This window comes from Suricata suricatta, chromosome 1 (genome assembly GCF_006229205.1).
Source record: "Suricata suricatta isolate VVHF042 chromosome 1, meerkat_22Aug2017_6uvM2_HiC, whole genome shotgun sequence".
Classification (NCBI taxonomy): domain Eukaryota; kingdom Metazoa; phylum Chordata; class Mammalia; order Carnivora; family Herpestidae; genus Suricata; species Suricata suricatta.
In genome coordinates, this window is record NC_043700.1 from 164,400,902 (window position 1) to 164,421,348 (window position 20,447).

Below are 20,447 nucleotides of genomic sequence, written 5' to 3' on the forward strand. Positions count from 1 at the left end.
AAGGAGGGAGGGAGGGAAGGAGGGAGGGAAGGAGGGAGGGAAGGAGGGAAGGAGGGAGGGAGGGAGGGAGGGAAGGAGGGAGGGAAGGAGGGAGGGAAGGAGGGAGGGAGGGAGGGAAGGAGGGAGGGAAGGAAGGAGGGAGGGAAGGAGGGAAAGAGGGAGGGAAGGAGGGAAGGAGGGAGGGAAGGAAGGAGGGAAGGCGGGAAGGAGGGAGGGAAGGAGGGAGGGAAGGAAGGAGGGAAGGAGGGAAGGAAGGAAGGAGGGAGGGAAGGAAGGAGGGAAGGAAGGAGAGAAGGAAGGAAGAAGGAGGGAAGGTGGGGAAGAAAGAAGGAAGAAGGAGGGGAAGAAGAGAGGAAAGAAGGAAGGAGGTGAGGGGAGGGAGGGAGGAAGCTAGGCGGAGTCAGGCCTTGAGCCACACCTTGTGTTCCCAGCGTCTGAGGCTGACCTGACCCTGGGGAACCCCGGCCAGGCCACAGTCCCCACCCTCCGCCGCTGTGGCCAGGGCCACATGAGCAACATGCTCTGAAATGCAATGATGGCTAAGCTTTAACAGGCCAACTGGAGACCACCACTTCCCTGTTCTTACAGAATTTATAAGTCATCTGTGGCTTTAGGTTCCCCTCCTCCCCCGCCCCAGGAAAACCACTGGGTCTATATTTTCCTTCAAAGCCATTTAATAGAAAGGACGTCTAAAGGTTCTCCCCTTCAGGATCAAGTTTCTGGTTTGGCTTCTCAGCCCGCCCCCGACTGGCGTTCGGGGCACAGCACCTAGGTTTCCCGGCCTGCTGCTCCCTTACCTGAGGGCCCTGCTCTGGGCCTCCCTGCCTCTCTTTGCCAGTGGAGGTGGCCTCTTCCTGCTCAGAGGCTCTGCCTTCTCACCCCTGCCCAGAGTTTTCTCTCCCCAGGGACATTCCTTCTCTCACCGGCTCCAGCGTCCATGGCTGTGGTGACCCATGACAGAAAGGGTGGGGACTGATGTATTTACACCCTACCTTCACCTGCCCATACCTATGACACCTTCCTTGTGTGAGAATTCCTAATGTCAAGTTCAATTTATTTCTCCTTTTCGTATGTCACTTCGGTGTCTGTAGCTCATTCTTAGCGAGGAGTTCTCCCCTTTCCAGGAGTGAAAGGGAAACCCTCCTTGTGTGGTGTGACACAGGGACATGGAGGGGGGGGGCACATGCTCTTAATACAGTTCACAATGGGCAGTCTCTCTGCCTTCTCCCCGTCCCCCTCCCCCCTTGACAACAGCTAGCTTGAAGGTTAGAACTCAGCAGTCAGATGCCTTTTATTACTTAGTAGAATCAAAATTTGCTTTCTCTTTGCAGTATAAAAAAGCAGCTGAGAAGCAAAGGGCAAATCCTTTGCGACCATTGGCTTGATTACACAGGGGAAAAGCAAATACCATTAGGAGGGTATGTCCAGTCACCACAGGCGCCCGCTGCTTCCGGAGTCCTGTGTTGGGGGGGTTGGCTCTGCCCTGTGTTTAATGCTGAAGTTAAACAGTCCTGTGTTTGAAGATGGACATGCGAAGGCTCGGTCAGTTACTAGTCAAGTCTCCGTGCTGGAAAATCCTGTTCCACAGCGGGGTGTGGGGGGAAGGGATCGCGGTGTAGGCGGGTGTGGGGGAGGGGCGTGGGACAGGAGGACCACAGAGAGTCCGGGGTTTTCTGACCAGGCAGAGAAATGGAGTATTCATCAGGAAGACACGATATATAGAAAATGGCCCAACCCAGCTGCCAAGGGCCGCCTGTGAAGAGTGGTGGCCCTAAAGAGGGATTGAGGCGGGTCAAAGGGCGCGGAGGCCAGCTTGTAAAGGCTCTCCTGGTCAGATCTGGAACTACTGGAGCATCAGAATGAAACCCACCGCTATAAAGGGTTCAAGCCCCTGGATAAGATGAGGACTTCCGTATCCACGAGCATATACACTCAGGGAATGCCCCGCTTTACACATAGAAAGCCAGCTAACCCACACACAAGGAATCAGGGGACTAGAAACATCTCCATCACAACAGTAACTGATTCAAGAAAGAATCGTCGAAGATGCTGAGGTTAGCGGGCAAGAGTTTGGGGAGTCTCTGCGCATCTTCCCGCCACGTGCTTAAAGGTAAAACGGGGTCTGCACAGTGGAGAAACCGGGCACGCGGCACCTGCACCCAAAGGTGACCTTGCCTGCAAGGAGCCTGACCCGCTCTGGGGGCCCTGATGGGAGGCACTGGGAACTCAGCATCACGTCCCTGGTTTTCCCGCCACAAGAACGTAACCTGGGTGGAAGCACGAAGCCACGCCAGTCAAACCCAAATGGAGCACGGTCCGTGCTCTTAACAAAGTGCACTATTACTGTGAAGAACAAACACGGAGGAGCTAGTCTGGGTTAAAGAAGTCTAAGGAGGCACAACAACAGACGGAATGCATAGGCTTTTGGCTAAATGGTCCTTCCTCACGGAATTGTCGAAATCTGAATAAGGTAGATTAGGGAACAGCATTAAATCAGTGTTAATTTCCTGATTTTGATCAATGCACTGGGGTATAAAAGAGAATACCCTTGTTCTTAGGAAATATAGGGAGAAATATTAAGGAGGAAGGGGCATGATATCTGTAATTTATTAAAATGATTCTAAAAAAACGTGTGTGTGTGTGTGTGTGTGTAGAGAAAGGGAAGAATAAAGCAAATCTGCTAAATGTTAACTTTTGGGCACAGTGAGTGGAGGGTACTTGGAAGATTCTTTGCACTTTTCTCACAACTTTTCAGTAAGCCTGATGTAATGTCAAAATGAAAAAAGAAAAAAAGTGGGAAATTTTAAAAAAGCACCAATCTAATGTTAATTGTTGTTCTGCTTGGTCCTGGACTAGGAGCTAACACCTGTGGGAAATCACTGATAAGATAATCCCTATAAAGAAGCACGGGGGAAAGGTTTTGGAAAGGAGTTCACCAAAAAAAGGCTGATTTTTCTGGATTTAGCGGTCACTGTGAGCGCGTCCTAAAGACCTTTATTCAATAGCCAGTCCCAGCCTCAGGAGGCAAAGAAGGTCTGGTTCCTGTCCTCAGCTGCCCGGTCTTTGAGAGGGACTTGCTGCCTGGTGCTCTGGGCCCATCAGCTGACTGCCCCCCTTCTAATCCCAAGCTCCGTCCAGGAAACACCTAACTCAGGGCAGTGTCAGCTCACGCAGAGCCCTGCATACTCGCTATTCAAAGGAATGACTGGCGAGTGACAGGTGTAAGTGACTAAAAGCGGAGTGTGGGATGTTTCAAGTTATTCCAATTGAGGGTCTGTCGCTTCCCATTCTCGCACTACCCAATGGTCCAAACAAAAAGCCAAATGCAGAAGCTGAGAGATGGGAGAGACTGGGTTCCTCCCACTGGGCTTAGGAAACAGACATCCCCACCTTCACCCCACCGGGACGTTGTGCAATTCCCAGGGTCAAGGGCGTTCTGCTTCAAGGGTTCTAGTCAAGGAGCCTGAGACGCAGCTGCTGGGAAGTGGTTAGAGTTTATAGAAGTTGGAATACTTGGAAGGCAGACACAATAAAACGCAACACTTAAATTTCAGCTCCGTTTTGGAAAACCAGCTTGCCAGTGTTCAAAGAGCTGTGATTTCACGTAACCTGGTCAGCAGGTGAAGCTGACAAATATTTAGTGAGTCGTTTCTGGGTACTGAGGAATGAGAGAAAATAATTGCCAGGTGCTGAAGAAAACTACCAGGCGCTCTATAGAATAAGAGATGGCCTGCCCAAGTTCACCACCAAGGCTGAATTCATAACTGAAGAGAGGCAACAAGATACATCCTTAGACTGCTCAATCGATTTCCTCAGCAGAACCATTGCCTTTGAAAACTCTCAGTGAGTTTCCTTTTCTCCTAAAGAGGCTGAACTTCAGTGATTCTAGAGAGCCTGGAAGATGGCCTGAGGACCTTTATTATCACCATCAAGTAGTCTATTTTAGGCACTCTCAATGGTTGGTGTGCGAAGATGCATGTCCGCATCATCCAGAGCTAGGTTTGATGGGATATTTATGTGCAGAAATGTGTTGGTCGGTTATTCCCCTCAAAAAAGGGGTCCCTGGTCAGATAGCTTTGAGAACAGCAGAGATTCAAGATGAACATGTTCATGGTTATGAAAAAGAACTATTTCACCTTGTTTAGCTCCGTAGTTACTCGAAGTATTTGACCACAGATTTTTTTTCCCATAAGAGACTTATTAACAATGAAACTCATGTTTTGTGAAATATTTTAGGGAAAATGACCATTGAAATGACAGTCCTAATCATCTGGGGGAGGACGGTGCCTCAGGCGACAAGTGTAACATGGTGTTTGGGTGACCCCAGCCAGGCAAAGTCTGTGCCAGGAGTCACATGTTGGCAATGGCTCTGTCACCAGCTGCTCAGACGTGGGACAGTCGTGGGATCTCTTAAGTCCATGACGCCAGAGGTCTCTGCCAAATCTGACAATCTGAAAGGGGAATCAGTGAAGAAGGGGAACGTCCCTCATCGACCCTCTACTCAACCTGGTTGATACACTGTTAGTTCTGTGAATATGGTGGCAAGGCAGGCACCGACGGAACCCTGGCGCGGGTGAGGTGTCGTCTCTCCAGGGCTTGTCAACCACCCCACGGTCACTCCACTGAGGTGTGTCTGGGTCCCGGGGCCACATTCACCCCAGCACATGATCCTGACTGAGTGGAAAAAGCTGCTCCTCGGTGTTTCTTGGCTCATTTCAGGTCTGCAGCTCTGGGGTCGCGGTCTCTTCAGCCTCTTTCCAGGGAGTGCCTCGGAGAGAGTGTAACAGCAGAGCCCCCGGGGGGGGGGCTCACATCATGGGGACCCTGTGAGGCCGGACGCGGTGCACTGCCGGACCCCTTCGCTGCAGTGGGCTGGGGGAGGACGTAGGCTACCGGTCTGGAGATGAGGGTCTCGGGAGCTAAAGGAAGAAATTGGTCTCTGAGGGTGAAATGACAGGGTTGAACTTGGTATTTCTGTTTTTGTTTGTTTTGAATATATTTTTTAACATTTATTCCTTTTTGAGAGACAGAGAGAGACCGAGCATGAGCGGGTGAAGGGCAGAGAGAGAGGGAGACACAGAATCGGAAGCAGGCTCCAGGCTGTGAGCTGTCAGCACAGAGCCTAACGTGGGGGTTAAACTCACGAACCGCGAGATCATGACCTGCGCTGAAGTCGGACGCCCACCTGACTGAGCCCCCAGGCGCCCTGGAGTTGGTATGCCTTGATAAAAGACTGCCCTGGGGCCCACTCACATCGCACTAGTGAAAGCACTGCCTGCCTGGCTGAGCTTGCCGGTGTAGACGCTGTTTCTGCGGTGATCCCATTGCACAAACTCTGAGGAGCAAGCCAGGTCCTGGTCCCGTAACTATACTGCTGCTGGAGCCACAGGGTCCTTGGTGTCTGCATTGTATGTGGAAAAACAAAACACTTTTACAACAGTGAGAACGTCACTCCATTTTTCTGTTCTTGTGGTCCATGTACTCGTCTATCACAATCTTTTTGATCTTAAAAACATCTTTTTCTTATTAAAAATTTTAAGATGTTTATTTATTTTTGGGAGAGAGGGAGAGAGAGACCAAGTACGAGTGACAGAGGGGCCGAGAGAGAGAAAGACACAGAACCCGAAGTAGGTTCCAGGCTCTGAGCTGTCAGCACAGGCGTCGGCAGGGCTCGAACCCACAAACTGAGATCATGACCATCATGATCTGAGCTGAAGTCAGATGTTTAACCGACTGAGCCACCCAGGTGCCCTGATTGATTTAAAAACACTTCTGTGGCCTTTTCTTCTATTCAAAATCTGATGCCATTTTTTCCTTTTCAGATGTAGTCATTAACCTGCTGTCCTTAAGGCAGATGTTTTGTGAGTGGTCACGGTCTTCACACAGTGTCTCCACCAATCCCACGGCTCTCCGTTGAATCCGTGGTGTGTACCAGGCACTGTACCAGGTTCTGGGGAAACAATGGGTCCCGGGTGCTCCCTGGAAGAACTTTAGTCTTGAGTGTGTGTGTGTGTGTGTGTGTGTGTGTGTGTGTGTGTGTATGTGAGAGTATACGTGGGGGGTGGGATGGGATTTATGTACCTTTGGGAAGGTTCATCACCTTGTGCTGGTATTTCAGCATAGTGGCTAAAGGAGTAATCTAGGGTCAGAGCTGCGGGTTTCCATCTAACTCTGCCACTTATTAGTTTTGTGACCTCCAGGCAGATTTCTTAGCATCTTCAAGCATCAGTTGTCTAATCTGAGAAATGGGAATAACAGTTTCTGCTAGTCAAGATTGTTCTGAAAATTACATGAGATAGGAGTGTGTAAGGCATTTACTATGGTGCCTGGTGGACGGCCAGTACTCATTAATACTTTATAATAAGTAGATAACATTTGGGTGTTCACTGTGCATTAAGCACTGTTTGGGGAACTTTCAAGTACCCATTTATATTAACTTTACAGCAATCCTTTGAGGTACGAATATAGACATACCTAAGTAAATGGATCTAAGTTAGAAAGTGGTAGAACGTAGCTATTAACGCTGTTGTTATGGTTTTCATTATTATTAATATTTCCTGGCATCTGTCTTGGTAGGTTCTTTTAATTTCTGAGTCTGCTGGATTACACAGCAGTTTGGGATGCGGTAACGTCTTACAAAAGGGAACTGGATCCTCTTGATCTGGGCTCTGACAGAATTTTGTAAGTGTGCTTTCATCTACGGCCACCAGATGGCAATATACATCGGTCATTTAATTGAAATTGGAGGAATGGACTCGGTGTGGGAAAGGTCTCTGAAACAAAAATTAGGGCACAAATAGTGTAGGTGCTTTGCCAAGCGGCCAAGTTAGGGAGAAGGTGATGTGGTAAATATTTTAAATAGTGACTGTCACCTTCAGGTCCTGGTGGCCATGGCACCACCACACGGCAGGGCCTCTTCTAGCTTGGGCTGGACATGAGGTTTATTCTGTGATGTGGCCAGATCACAGTAGAGTCAGAAGGCTCCCACCATTCTATGGAGAGCACTGTTGACACAATGAGTGCCCATCAGAACCCCAGATGGGAGACTCCGCCTTGCTCCCTTCTGCTGGGGAGGAAGACGCATGTGAGGTGTGCCCACATAAGGTATGACACCACCAGGCCTGTCCATTTAGCCAAATGCCCCTCCTCTCTGGCCATCTTTGTGCTCTGTCTAGACCCCATGGGCCACCCGCGTGTGAGCTGGTCCTGGGGACCCATCTTCTGGAGGGGGGCACGTGGCCATGAACTAGGAAGTAAAGATAAGCCACAAAATATATACGGACCAGTTTGAGGTTTGGGGAAAAAGATGCTCATCATCGTTTTTATTTTAAAAATAAATTCAGAATATTGTATGTTCGAAAAGCCCAAAATTTGTGTGAATTAACTGGAATTAAACAGAAGGCCACACAGACATTTCACGTTCTGGTGGTAGTTTGGGGTCAGCCCTCTGGATGCCTCACCAGTGCCCCCATCCTTCCGTACCCTCGGTGGGAACTGTTCTAGGGAAAAAGTTTGAGTGTATGCTCTGTGGAGTGTAAATTCCTAAAAGTCGGCTTCTGTCTAGAAAGGAGGTGTAATTCATTACTGAATGATCAGGGCAGGTTTCCAATCCTCTTTTTTTTCTTTTCATTTTTAAAAATTACATTTATTCATTTTTGAAAGGCAGAGCATGAGTGGGGGAGGAGCAGAGAGAGAGGGAGACACAGAATCCGAAGCAGACTCCAGGCTCTGAGCTGTCAGCACAGAGCCCGGTGCAGGGCTCGAACTCATGAACCACAAGATCATGACCTGAGCCAAAGTCGGACGCTTAACCGACTGGGCCACCCAGGTGCCCCCCCAATCCTCTTAAGTTTCTAAAACCTTGTTTCCCAGAATTTACTTTTAAGCACTTTCTAAATTGTATTCAGTCTTTTATCCTTCTCTATGGGCACTGTAACAGGGAAATGTTAAAATAACCAAGTGTCTGGAAATATGGGATTAATTTGAACTACCTAGTGTTTACTAATTGGGACATAAGTGAACAAATCTGACACTGGGCAGTTCCACTGCCTGTCTGCTCTTAGATCCATCCCTGCCTCCTCTTGCTGCCTCAGTTTCCCACGGCACCACAATGCTGAGAAGCCCTTGCCCTCTGGATCTGGGTGGGTCCCACCAATGGAAGGTCTTGGTGCAAGACCAGAGAGGGAAGATGGGAGAAACCTGAATATTTCTCCCTTTCTGTCTCTGCTTAGACAGCATCCTGCCCATCCTGGCATTGGCCGGATCTCCTTCACAGCCCTCGATGCAAACCATTCTGCCCTCCGTGTTTCCAGCCACTGCCCCAGCATCAGGTTCCATGTCTCCCCCGAGGGGGGTAATGTCTTCCTGCTTTGACCATCTCTGTGTTGTCCCACCATTTGGTTTTCCAGCTCTGCCAATACTTGCATAATCTACTGACTATAATTTCCCTCTGTTTGAAAGGAGGGGTTCCCATTTCTGACTGGACCTAGCCTAAGGTAGAGAATATCCTGGTCAAAGGCTTATTAGCTAAGTTACTGAAGAATACACAGCAATAGTATTGGACTCTGCAAAAATCAGTATTATCTAACATACACGTTGTTGCTGGCACACCTGACCCAGGGTGGGTCACACGGGATGTCCGTGGTGGTTGGGGAGGGACTTAAACCCCTCCATCATCTCCATCAAGTTCTCTTCCCTTTCCCACCCCACATAAGTCTATTTCCTGTACAGTGGAACTTCCAGACAATCTCCTATTTTCCCTCGTAAGCTCTTAAACCCCTCCCATATACTGGTATTCTAAAACTGCCGCCGCTTGAAAAGGTATAGGGGCATAAGGACCTTTGTTCTACTTTCAGTAATCTCATGAAAACACTTAACATCGCAGATGGGTGTGGGTGATGGTGGTTAATAAGTAAGCCTTAGATGGTCTTCCTGGCTGCTAAAATAAGGAAGTCATTCCCTATTGTTAGTATAGGCACCAGGGTATATGAACCCATTTCCCATCATCAATATAGTGTCAGGAAGCTATTTTTGTTTTTCAGAAAAAAATCAAAATGCTTATTTATTTATTTTGAGAGAGATAGAATGTGTGCAAGTGGGGGAGAAGCAGAGAGAAAGAAGGGAGAAAATCCCACGCAGGCTCTGAGCTGTGAGCTCAGAGTCTGATGTAGGGTTCGAACTCACAAACCATGAGACCATGAACTGAGCCCAAATCAAGCCACCCATGTGCTCCAGGAAGCTGATTTTTTAATATGCCTCTAAATGCTTCAGTGAGGCTCCCATTCAACAGCATAAGACAAATATCTACAACTCCTACTATTGATAATCCAGATATCACCATGTGCTTATCAAACGTGCTTTTGAAAACTATGTTGAGGAAGTTATGCAGATTATTACAGACAGCACTGAGGAGACGGTGACTTGACCATTTATAGATCTCAGCTAACATATACATAATCTCATTTAAAATAGCAGACTTTCATCGTTGATGTGGAATTGAATGTTTCCCCCAAATTCTGCTACTTGGGTAGAATCTCATCCGCTGACGAACCAATAGACCACACCACTGAAAAACCAACCCAAGCATGCTGTGCGGGGAAAATCACCTCAGCAACAAGATTCAGACCAAACTGAAGATGGAGGGTAAACCATGATCTTCTGAAGGACTTATAGTTTCCCAGAATATGAACAGCACATCCTGGAGAATCTTCAGGTAATGCAAATATAGTTTGAGAAGATTTAAAAAATCTGAAATGGAGATGATGTGTTTTTACTTAACACGTGCAGTTCTGTCTTTTCCATGGGGATCAGTGGACCCCCTTCCGTCGTACCCTTGACCACCACGGTAACAGTATCATCTGACAGAACTCATCTCGACTCAGTGTGTTGGGCTGACCTACTGACTTTGGTTCAAGTGTCATGGAAAGGCATGCAATCTTTAGAAGGGCATCCGCTTAGAAACCTAAGAGACACCTTTGGCATTAGTACACGATCGCTTTCATTTTTCTGGCCATTTTACCAGAAGGACCGGTCAAAGAACACGTATAAACTCACATAGGGGGTCTAGAGAAAGCGGGTAAAGGACCTGATTATCCAGTACATAGAAGACAATCTAGTGTTGTAACTAGAGGAAAGGGCCCTGGCATCAAAATCTGTATTGGTCTGTTTAAAAGCCGGGTGATCTTGACTAAGTCACTTCACTTCTCAGTCTTGTCAACCATGAAATGGGGAAAATAGTAACGCCGAAATCTCGCAGGGTTCCTATTAAGATCGCATGATTAAAACATGTAGTAGGCCTAGCAAAGTGTGTCCGGCAAGTAGTAGGTTCTTAAGTGTTGACCGCTCCCCTGTTCACCATCGTCATCCATGAGAATATTCTTTCACCACTGGGTGCCACTGACTTTCAGACACTGTGAGTAGGAACCAGTGCTGCTCTGACCAAATCCTCCCTGGGAAGCCGTGGCGACCAGGGTGCAGCTCCAACACATGATATGCCTCTATGTGGTAAGTCTGGGATGTGGAAGAAATCTGGAAGAAACTTGAAGCACTTAGAAAAAGCTAAGTTCTGGAAATGATGAGGAAGCCTTAGAGGAGGCAACGTGGACAGAAGTTTAAACAACACAATCTTGTAAGGCTACAAATAATGATACCTTTCTTTTTTCTTTTCTTTTTTAAGTAGGTTTCACGCTCAACGTGAAACCCAACACGGAGCTTGAACTCACAACCCTGAGATCAAGACCTGAACTGAGATCAAGAGTCAGACTCTTAACCAACTGAGCCACCCAGGTGCCCCAATAGTGAAGCAGAGCTCAGGGCTAGATGCTGGGAATCAACTAGTTCTAGGTAAATCCCAGTATCCTGAGTGCCCAAACCACAAAGGATCTTAGAGAACATCCCACTCAATCACCTTGTTCTGTAAAGGTACTTAGGACTCAAGGCTAGAAGCATTAACTGGTCAGAGGATAAGAAAAAACAGACTGTCCCATGTTATAGATGGCTCTGCATATGCAGAATTGAATTCCCAATGTTTCTTGAAAGTATTGTAAAAACATTTTGTGCACTGGAAAAGATTGAACATGGTTCTAAGGCCTCAATAAACCCAAAGCACATAACTGGGGGTAACGCACTGCTAGTTATTAGGATACAAAGAGACAGAAGATCTCTGCCATTCACGCAACATACATTTTCGGAGCACCTATTATGTGCCAACTACTGGTCTCAATTCTAGGGATCTGGAGAGAGCTTACAATCTAGCAAGGGAAAAATCCATCAATAATATACAAGCAGATGACTAATCTAGTGCTACGGGATTGAAATACGTCACATGGTTACATAAATAGCACCTGAGTAATCTTAGGAAGATTAGAAAGAGCTTGTGGGCAGAAGTGAGCAGATAATGGTGCTGGTGGAGTTCTGAACCATATTCCATGGTGAATGAACAGGAAGGCAGGAAGGCTACCTCTTATACTGTCTTAGACCCACCCTTTCTCTCCATGTGCTCTGCCATTGCCCCCATCCTACATTATCACCTCTTCTTTTAAAAGTTTATTTATTTTGAGAGATGGAGAAAGTGAGCAGGGGAGGGGCAGAGAGAGAGAAAGGAAGATGGAATCCCAGGCAGGCTCCGCCCTGTCAGTATGGGGCCAGACACGGGTCTCGAACCCACGAACAGCAAGATCATGACCTGAGCTGAAATCAAGAGTCAGATACTTAACCAAATGAGCCACCCAAGTGCCCCGTATCACTTCTTTCTTATTCGAATTACTGAAGTTCCTCCTTCCACCTGCATTTACCTAACACATTCGCCACATGAAAGTCATGTGATCTTTTTAGGACACAAATCTGAATCACATCATTCCCCATAAGACTTCTCAAAGGTGCCCAAATGCCCTCAGGATGTTTAATAACATTTAACAACAATGATGACAAAAATATCAAACTTACACAGAGCTTCCTAAGTACCTGGTGTTAATCTCCATGCTTTATGGGTAGAATTGATCCTCATTATTTGTGGATTCCGTATTGGTGAACTCATCTAACTTGCAAAATTTTATTTGCAATCCCCAAATGAATACTCAGCTTGCTTTTGTAGTCATTTGTGGACAAAGGCTGAGTGGCAAAAAACTGGAGTGGTCTGAGGCACACATTTCTCACTAAAGCTCAAACAAGGCAACGTCTGCCATCTTGTTTCAGTTCCTCATACTGTGAATCTTTCAGTGTGAAGACTCGGTTGGGTCATGCTCATCTCACATGTTTCAGAACTGCATCCTGGAACCACACAACTAAAAAGGAAATAACATTCTGCACGAACCTGCACGAAGCCAGAAAGCAGTAGTCCTCAGGGATTGCTCTGTCTACTGGCTTCCACATGTCAGGTAATAAAAACCATAGCAAAGGGCCAAGTAATAGAAAATTTAATGGAAAGTGGAAAGAACAGACTTTTCTCCCCAAAGTATAAAATGGACAAGAAACCGGCTTACCTGTTGTGGAGATTGTCCATTGGGTTTCTCTGGAAGTTTAACTTCTCTTCCTGCAACAACAAAAAAGTTGCAAATTGAGTCTGCAAGTTGTCTCCTGTTCACAGCCAAGCGCTATCTTGAAAGTGACAGCGGGCCGCATGTCCCAAGGGGATGCAAGGCAGTGAGGTGGGGGACCGGAGGTGCAGGCTCGGGAAGACGAGTGTCTTGGGACTTGCCAGGCCTAGGTCTGCAGCCTACAGATTGCAGCTAACACTCAGGAATCAATTGACAACCACCCCAATTCAGTGATTTCCTCTATACAAAGGTTGTAGTGACATCTAAATGGCACAACACGTAAGCAGTTTATCACAGGCCGGGCATGCTGCGACTCTTCAGTAACCAAAAGGTACTGTGGTTATTTATTATTGTTGGCAAACACGTGATGATGCACCTCTTCTCTGATGGGTAAAGTTTCAACTAAGCAGGAAAAAAAAATTCAAGGAATTTGCTCCCTTGTAGACCTAGCAAACAATCAAAGTTTCAATGAATACATGTGCAATACCTTAATAAAATACATAATTTAGAAAACAGCTTTGCTTAGTGAAAACAGTGATGTGTAAGATTTGAGAATGTAAAGCTAATGTTGTTCAGATTCTTACCAACTTCTCTGTGACTATTAGAATAATTCACTCATATCAAGATGCGACGTTTTCAGGAAGTGCTCTTAGTCCACTCCCAAATAAATTACTTCATGAGAGAATGAATTCTGTCTCAAGTTTGTCACACAATACTGGAATAGTTTTACCCTTTTGGTAATTCAGCTTCAAAGCCCTGTAATGTCTTTTCATTCAGTATGATTTCTTATTAATTACTCCTTAAAATCAAATACATTGCTGAAATGTCAGATGATTCTATTATTCTTAATTTTGACCACAGTGCTCATAATTCAACTTGAATATTATTTGGTAAGGAAGACACGAGAAAGGCAAAGTCCATGGCCTCAGGGAGCTGGTCATCTGGCTGGGGAGGGCAAGGAGACACGAAGAGTTTACAAGTCACTAAAATATTATGCAGGGTACGAATAATGCAAACAAAATCTCAGGACTGCGAGGTTGTGTCACTGGGCTGGCAGGCATTCGCTGACATTTGAGGAAAAACTGTGGCAGATGGAAAAATAATGATGGTGAGATGTGGTGGGAGGGCCTTTTGAGTAGAGGGAAGGTGACAACGAGGAAACAGGAAATGATGGGGTATTATTTAGTGGAATCACGGAATTCCTACTGTGTGCCAGGCTCCAGGAAACCGCAGGGAATGAGACACTCCCAGGGTGTGTACTCTATACAATGACAGCCCTATGTGCAAAAGAGTGAGTATTCTGGATTCCTTGGTGTTTAAAGAACTTGGAATCTGCCACGTGGTTGGCAGACTTGCCATGTGCCAAGTGCATTGTAGGAAACAAAATGGGTGTGGCAATATGGAGTTACAGGTAAGACCCTCTTAGGAGCGAGGCATGGACCTTGAGGAGGGAGCGTTTAAACTGGGATCCACAGAGATGGAGCGCTCGACAAGCCATCCCCTTGTTAGGAAGCCTAAAGTGGTTCTGCATGGCCGACCAATGTCCTTTAATGTCCTCGGCTCAGCAGTCAGGGCCTTCCACAACAGGGCATCAGTGGCTCCGCTCAATTAGCTCTGAAGCTTCTCTAGCCACGCCTACTTCCAGGTGATCTGGACTTTTCAGTCTTTTCTAAACATGCTTACATTTTTCCTGTTTCTTTGCCTTTGCACATATTACTTCTCCCAGCTGGCTTGCAAAATTCTAGTGATCCTTCAAACCTCATTGCACCCCACCTCCCCCGGTGAGATTATTTTTAAACCCCAACAAAAGGTAATTACTCCACTGTTTTCATTTCTATGGAATCTTTAACTTCTTGGATGGCTCCAATCACTTTTTGCCTTCATTCACTTATATAACATTCCTGCCATTGGACGGTAGGTAAACTTAAGTAGGGAGGGGTCATGGATTCACCATTGTTTATCCACATGTTGTGTCTTCTGACACAGTGACTTGGAAATAGAGGCACATGGCCTGACTTTTATAAATGTGAGCTATAAATATCACTGAGAACTTTAAGATGCTTAAGACCAATATATTATAAGTCAACAGTGTATATATTTAATCAAATCTGAGATGCACATGTATTCATTCACCTTTTAACACTTCTGAAACTGAAATGCAACTTACATTCACTGGTACATCATGGTTACATTGGCGGCATTATTTTCTATTTTTGTGGTATGTAACAGTACATGCTATAATCTATGACATCAAATATTCAATGAAATATGGCATTTTAATACTATATCATAATTTATCTCAGGAATATATGATGCATATATTTACTAAATATATCCTATGTTAAATAAGTGTCTATGTGAGACACAGTTATACGAATATTGTATAAGACATTTACCTAAGAATCTTCTTTTCTAAAGATTTTATTTATTTATCTATTTAATATAATTTATTGTCAAGTTGGCTAATATACAGTGTATACAGTGTGCTATTGGTTTTGGGGGAAGATTCCCATGATTCATCACTTACATACAACACCCAGTGCTCATCCCAACAAGTGCCCTCCTCAATGCCCATCACTCGTTTTCCCCTCCCTTCCCATCAACCCTCAGTTTGTTCTCTGTATTTATGGTTTGCCTCCTTTCCTCTCTGTTTGTAACTAAAGATTTTAAGTAATTTTTATACCCAATGTGGGACTTGAACTTACAACCCAGAGGCCAAGAGTCACATGTTCTACCAATCGAAGCAGCCAGGCACCCTTAACCTAAGAACTTCTAAGATGAACACTAACAGTAGCCAGAGATGGAGTGAAGAATTTTACTTCTAAGCATTATATAAAGATCATGTATCAGAACAAAAACAATAGCCAGAAATAAGACCTTTCAAATGAATTCTATTTCTTTCCCCAGAATGACTTTTTGAAACAAATTCATTCCAAACAGAATATTTTGGTGCACCTGTTTTGTTAGTGCCTTAGGTACATGGCTAATTTATTTGTTGGGCAAGATACCATTGACATTACATTGGGTTGTACTTGGTGAGGACCCAAAGGTTGGTAAAGCCAATCAGTCTAAGCATGGTGGGAGTTCAGGAGGAGCAGCAATCCCAGTGTGGTGGAGCTGCCAGGGAAGGCTGGAGGGAGAAATGCGGATGTGGGAGATGGTGGGAATTAGATAGAGGACAGCTTAGTAAAAGCAAAAGAGTAGGAGAGAATTTAGGACTTGTGCAACACAGTGCGGAGGCCCATGCAGTGGATCTGGGGATGGAAATAGCACATGTGATGAGGTTACTGGGGCCTTTGAAAGTAGGCACGGAAGACCATATGTGACCTGATTGGGATGCAGGTAGGTTCTCGAGCAGCAAATGGCAGAATGGCAGCAACACCCCAGAAAGCCTCCCCTGCTGGCAGCAAGCAGGGAACATTACACGAGTTTTGTGCAGAGACTTGCTGAGTTGATCCTTTGAATTAAGCGAGGAGATGAAAAGAGCCGGGTGTGGGGTGGTATCAAAGACAAATCCAAAGGAAAGAGCAAATGCGGAAAACAATCTTTACAAGCTTTGGTTTTGAGTTAGGCACTGATTTCTCCTGTCCCTGGTTTCTCTTAGTGCTTTGGTTTATACACTTACTATATATGGTGTCTTGGGAAAGTTATGTTGCCTCACTACCTGTTTCCTTTTGAGTAAAATAACAATTGTAATTATATAGTATCTTTTTCAGAGAGTAGTTAGGGTTAAGTGAAAGAAAAGAGTAGAGTATGGAGCACAGCGGTCAGCACTGTGCCAGTCTTAACATTAACTATGATTTTCCATCCACTGTCATTGTCACCATGACCACGACCATGACTATCATTATCAATCAGTCAGTTTCTGTTTTTCCCTGCTACTCACTGGAAGTTTCTTGAGTCTAGTGGTCACATCTCATTATTTTTGTTTCTTCAACAAGGAATACAAAGGACTTCCACAAATATGTACTGAGTTTTGTGAAAAGTAAAAAGCCAGATCTCCCTGAAAGAAAGGATTTGTGTGAGGAAAGAAGAGTTATTGAAATGAGTCCAATTCTTGGAGGCTGACAGATGGGAAGAATGGTGGTCCATAAACAGCAGGTGGCATACGTGATGAGAGAGCCTGAGTTCAGCATTTAGCCTTCTGAGATGAAGAGATGATGAAGGCACCTGGGTGGCTCAGTTGGTTAAGCGGCTGACTTCAGCTCAGGTCATGATCTCATGGTTCATGGGTTCGAGCTCCATGTCAGGCTCTGTGCTGACAGCTCAGAGCCTGGAGCCTGCTTCGGATTCTGTGTCTCCCTCTCTCTCTGCCCCTCCCTGCTCACACTCTGTGTCTGTCTCTCTCAAAAATAAGTAAACGTTAGAAAAAAAAAAGTGATAGTGGGGAGATGGTAAGGGAAAGGTGGCAGACAGAACAAATGCAGCCAGCCACTCTCCATTACAAGAGAAGAGACGTGCATGGCTCGCCGAGAGAGCAAGGGTCCATAAAAACAGAAAGTGGATGTGACCTAGCAAATCAGTAGTGTAGGAAGCCAAGAACCAGCCCTATTTAGCAGAATCCTTAAAGGCTTTAGGATAGAAGGGACAAAGAGGGGAGGGCTAGAATTAGGATGACTTGGAAGGTGCTTAAGAAGCAGTTAGGCTCCTAAATCCCTTTCTGCACTCCCAGCTTTTGGAAGTGGTTTCCATTCTCTAGCTCATCCGAAGAATGTAGCTTTAGTGTCTAGAAAGGGTAAAGCGGGGTTTCTGGACTAGAATATAGTAGAGAACACACAGCAGAGGGCAGGGGTTCTAAATCCCAAACTGGGGGTTGAGTGATGTGTGCATGTGGAGTGCTGAGGGCCTCAGCCTGCCCCCCTCCGGGGCTCTGGGAACGCTGGCGGTCACCCTCGAGCTGTCCTTCAGGCATCGGAGGACAGTCAGAGATCGACATCAACGAACCGATCAACCAAAAAGCACTTAAAACACACAGTAGGGGGCTGAAAACTAAAGCCAAAACAAAACAATTGACGATAATACCCTCGCCATGTCACTCGTATTGGAAAAGAACAGAGATTATTAAAAAAAAAAACAGAATAATGACAAAAAGCTCTCAGAAACTAAATCAAGAGAGCAAAAATTAGTATTTCCATAGACAGTCTGGAAGAAGAAGATGAGGAAATCTCATATGAAGTAGCAAAAGAGATAAAGACATGGAAAATCAAATAGAAAAGATTTTTAAAAATCTAGAGGATTAGTCTAGAAGATCCAACATCCAAGTAGCAGGGGGTCCAAAAAGAAAGAATAAGAGGAAGGGATGACTTCATCAACAAAATAATCTGAGAAAATTTTATGTAACTAAATAGCATGTGTTTCTAAATGAAAGCACTCACCAAGTGCCCAATAAATAAAAACAGACTCATCGCCAAGACACATCATTGTGATGTTTCAGAATTGGTATCATATAAGGTTCTAGAAAGAGAAAACCAGATCATATCTAAAGAGTTGGGGATCAGAATGGTTTTAGACTCTTTAAACACACACACACACACACACACACACACACACACACACACACACACACACCCCTCATTCTAAACCAGGCCAAATGACCAGTTAAGTGAGGAGGTAGGATAAAGATATTTTCAAATCTGAAAGTTCTCAAAAAATTTACCACTCATATACCTTCCTCTTCTGGAAAGGAAGCGATTAGAAAATGTCACAAACAAATGAAGGAGTAAACCAAGAGGGGGAAGCAAGGGATACAGAAAATAGGACATTAAACACAGGAGAGGGACAAAATATTCCCCAGGATGAGAGTGGCCAAGATCTCAGAATGCCAGCAGTGGACACAGCCACAGTGATAGCTCATTTGGACTGGACAAGGCAAGAAGGCTCTGAGCAGTTTTAAGAGAGGAAATTGATAGAATCCCTGAAGGATCCCAAAGACAAAGATATACACAATAAGAAAAGAACCTGGGGTGGGACACCTCAGTGGCTCAATTGATTAAGCACCTGACTTCAGGTCATGATCTCATGGTTCATGAGTTCAAGCCCAGCATTGGGCTCTCTGTTGCTCTCTCTGGAGCCTGCTTTGGATTCTTTCTCTCTCTCTTTGCCCTTCCTCTGCTTGCATTCTCTTTCTCTGTCTCTCTCAAAAATAAATAAACATAAAAAAAAAAAGGAAAAGAATTTGGGCTTCAATCAGGACAAGTATGCAGAATACTTAACACATGAAAAAATGAGCCATTTGTTAGCCTCAGAGAAAATGGAATTCGAATTTTCCACCTGGATTGGCTGGGAACAGCATTTGCAGAGTTAATAACAGACACTAGATATTCACCAAACTAAAACTGGAGGGGGCGCGCAGTGGGGATTGGGAACATTTCTGGGGTGCGGTGGGGCCAAGGGTGGAAGCCAAATCCTCTTCCACAGTGGAAGCATAAAACTGAAAAGCTTATCAAGACATAGTACTGGAAACATTCATTTAGAGAAATAAATAACGAAAATAATCAGCTAAAAAAGTGTTTACCAAAACAAAAGGGAAGTGTTTTCCTTGGAGGAAAGAAAAATGTGCTCACAAGTGAGGAGTCTGGGCTTCATTTAAAGATGTGGGAACTAACCTAGTCATAATGAGCAAGATCTTGAGAAAGGGTCAACCAGATGATAGCAAGCAGTAACAAAGATGCTTTTGAAAGATCTATTTTCTTAACCTAAATTAATCATTCAACATCTATTACTGTGGGCCAGGCCATGTGCTAGAAGATGATCACAGCAGAATGAATAAGACATAAAAGCTTAAAACCTAGAGAGGTAGGCAAAACAGAAACAAATAATTATGATGCAGTGATATAATAGCACTTACAGGCAAAGTATTACGAAAATGTGGGCACCAGCAATGAACCTTTCAGAATATTCTAGAGTTGTGCTGTCCATATGGGAACCACTGGCCACCTGTGGTTAGTGGCTAGTGGCTACCATATTGGGCAATGTAGACCTAAAACATGTTCTATTGGATGGTGTTGGTCTAGAGGTTCATTTGTTTGTTTACTTATTTACTTATTTATCTATTTATTTCTGAGAGATAGCGTGAGACAGATCATGAGCAGGGGAGGGTCAGAGAGAGAGGGAGACACAGAATCTGAAGCAGGCTCCAGGCTCTGAGCTGTCAGCACAGAGCCTGATACGGGGCTCAAACTTGTGTGATCATGACCTGAGCTGAAGCTGGACGCCTAAACAACTGAGCCACCCAGGCATCCCTAGAGGTTCTAAAATGGTGATTTAAAAATAAAATAAAATAAAATAAAATAAAATAAAATAAAATAAAATAAATAAAATGGTGATTTTTACAGCATTTTTTCAAGTACATTAAACCCCTGAAGGGATCACATTCCACGTGTTATTCTATTAGTAAATAGAGCGTTCCAGAGTTTGATATTTAACCAGCTAAGCTATCTGTCCATGGAAAGGAATTTTTACTCTGTTACAGGTTTCATTTTCATCTGGAGCCACTCCGGGAGCAAGGAAGGGGTATATCTTGCATCTCCTGACACTGTTTGCCCATGCACAGAGATTGGGAGCAAATGCTGCTGGTGGCCAGACTCCGTGAGTCCTTGGGAAAGCACTTTGGCATAGTGGGAGGAGGGAAAAGCTTGGAAGAACTCAGAAACTCAGAGTTTGAATTTTGTCTCTACTACTAGTTAGCTCTGTGGCCTTGAGCAAATCTCTCAACCTCTCTGGGCCTTTGTGTTTGTTTCTAGATGTGGGTGGCACAAATAAAGCACAGATCAGGCTAAGCAGGTAGCAGAAACACAAAAACAGCAGCTGCCATTCTCCTTGAGGTTCTTAATCTCTAACAGGCTATCAGCAGGCTGGTGAGGAAGGGCCCCATGAGAAGGAGAGGGCTGGCTCTCCTCATATCTTCTCATCATG

The 20,447-nt window shown here is 45.1% G+C and overlaps 1 protein-coding gene and 1 long non-coding RNA gene across 7 annotated transcripts in view; one reads left to right on the forward strand and one right to left on the reverse strand.

Annotated features, from left to right (window-relative positions):
• Positions 1-20,447, reverse strand: part of C1H4orf19 (chromosome 1 C4orf19 homolog) — a 110,876-nt gene that overhangs the window by 5,786 nt on the left and 84,643 nt on the right. For 5 of the 6 annotated variants that reach the window (XM_029947575.1, XM_029947598.1, XM_029947565.1 and 2 more), the window contains one exon: positions 12,480-12,529. Coding sequence is in view for 2 of the 6 variants with exons in the window: in XM_029947598.1 (XP_029803458.1) it covers positions 12,480-12,499 (20 nt within the window). In the remaining 4 variants the exon portion in view is untranslated. Of the gene's footprint in view, positions 1-5,253; positions 5,273-12,479; positions 12,530-20,447 lie in introns of those variants that run through there. The other variant, XM_029947582.1, reaches the window with a different exon arrangement.
• Positions 7,008-9,748, forward strand: LOC115298623. Its single transcript, XR_003911799.1, has 2 exons — positions 7,008-7,104; positions 9,472-9,748. It is a non-coding gene; the product is annotated as an uncharacterized LOC115298623 (long non-coding RNA).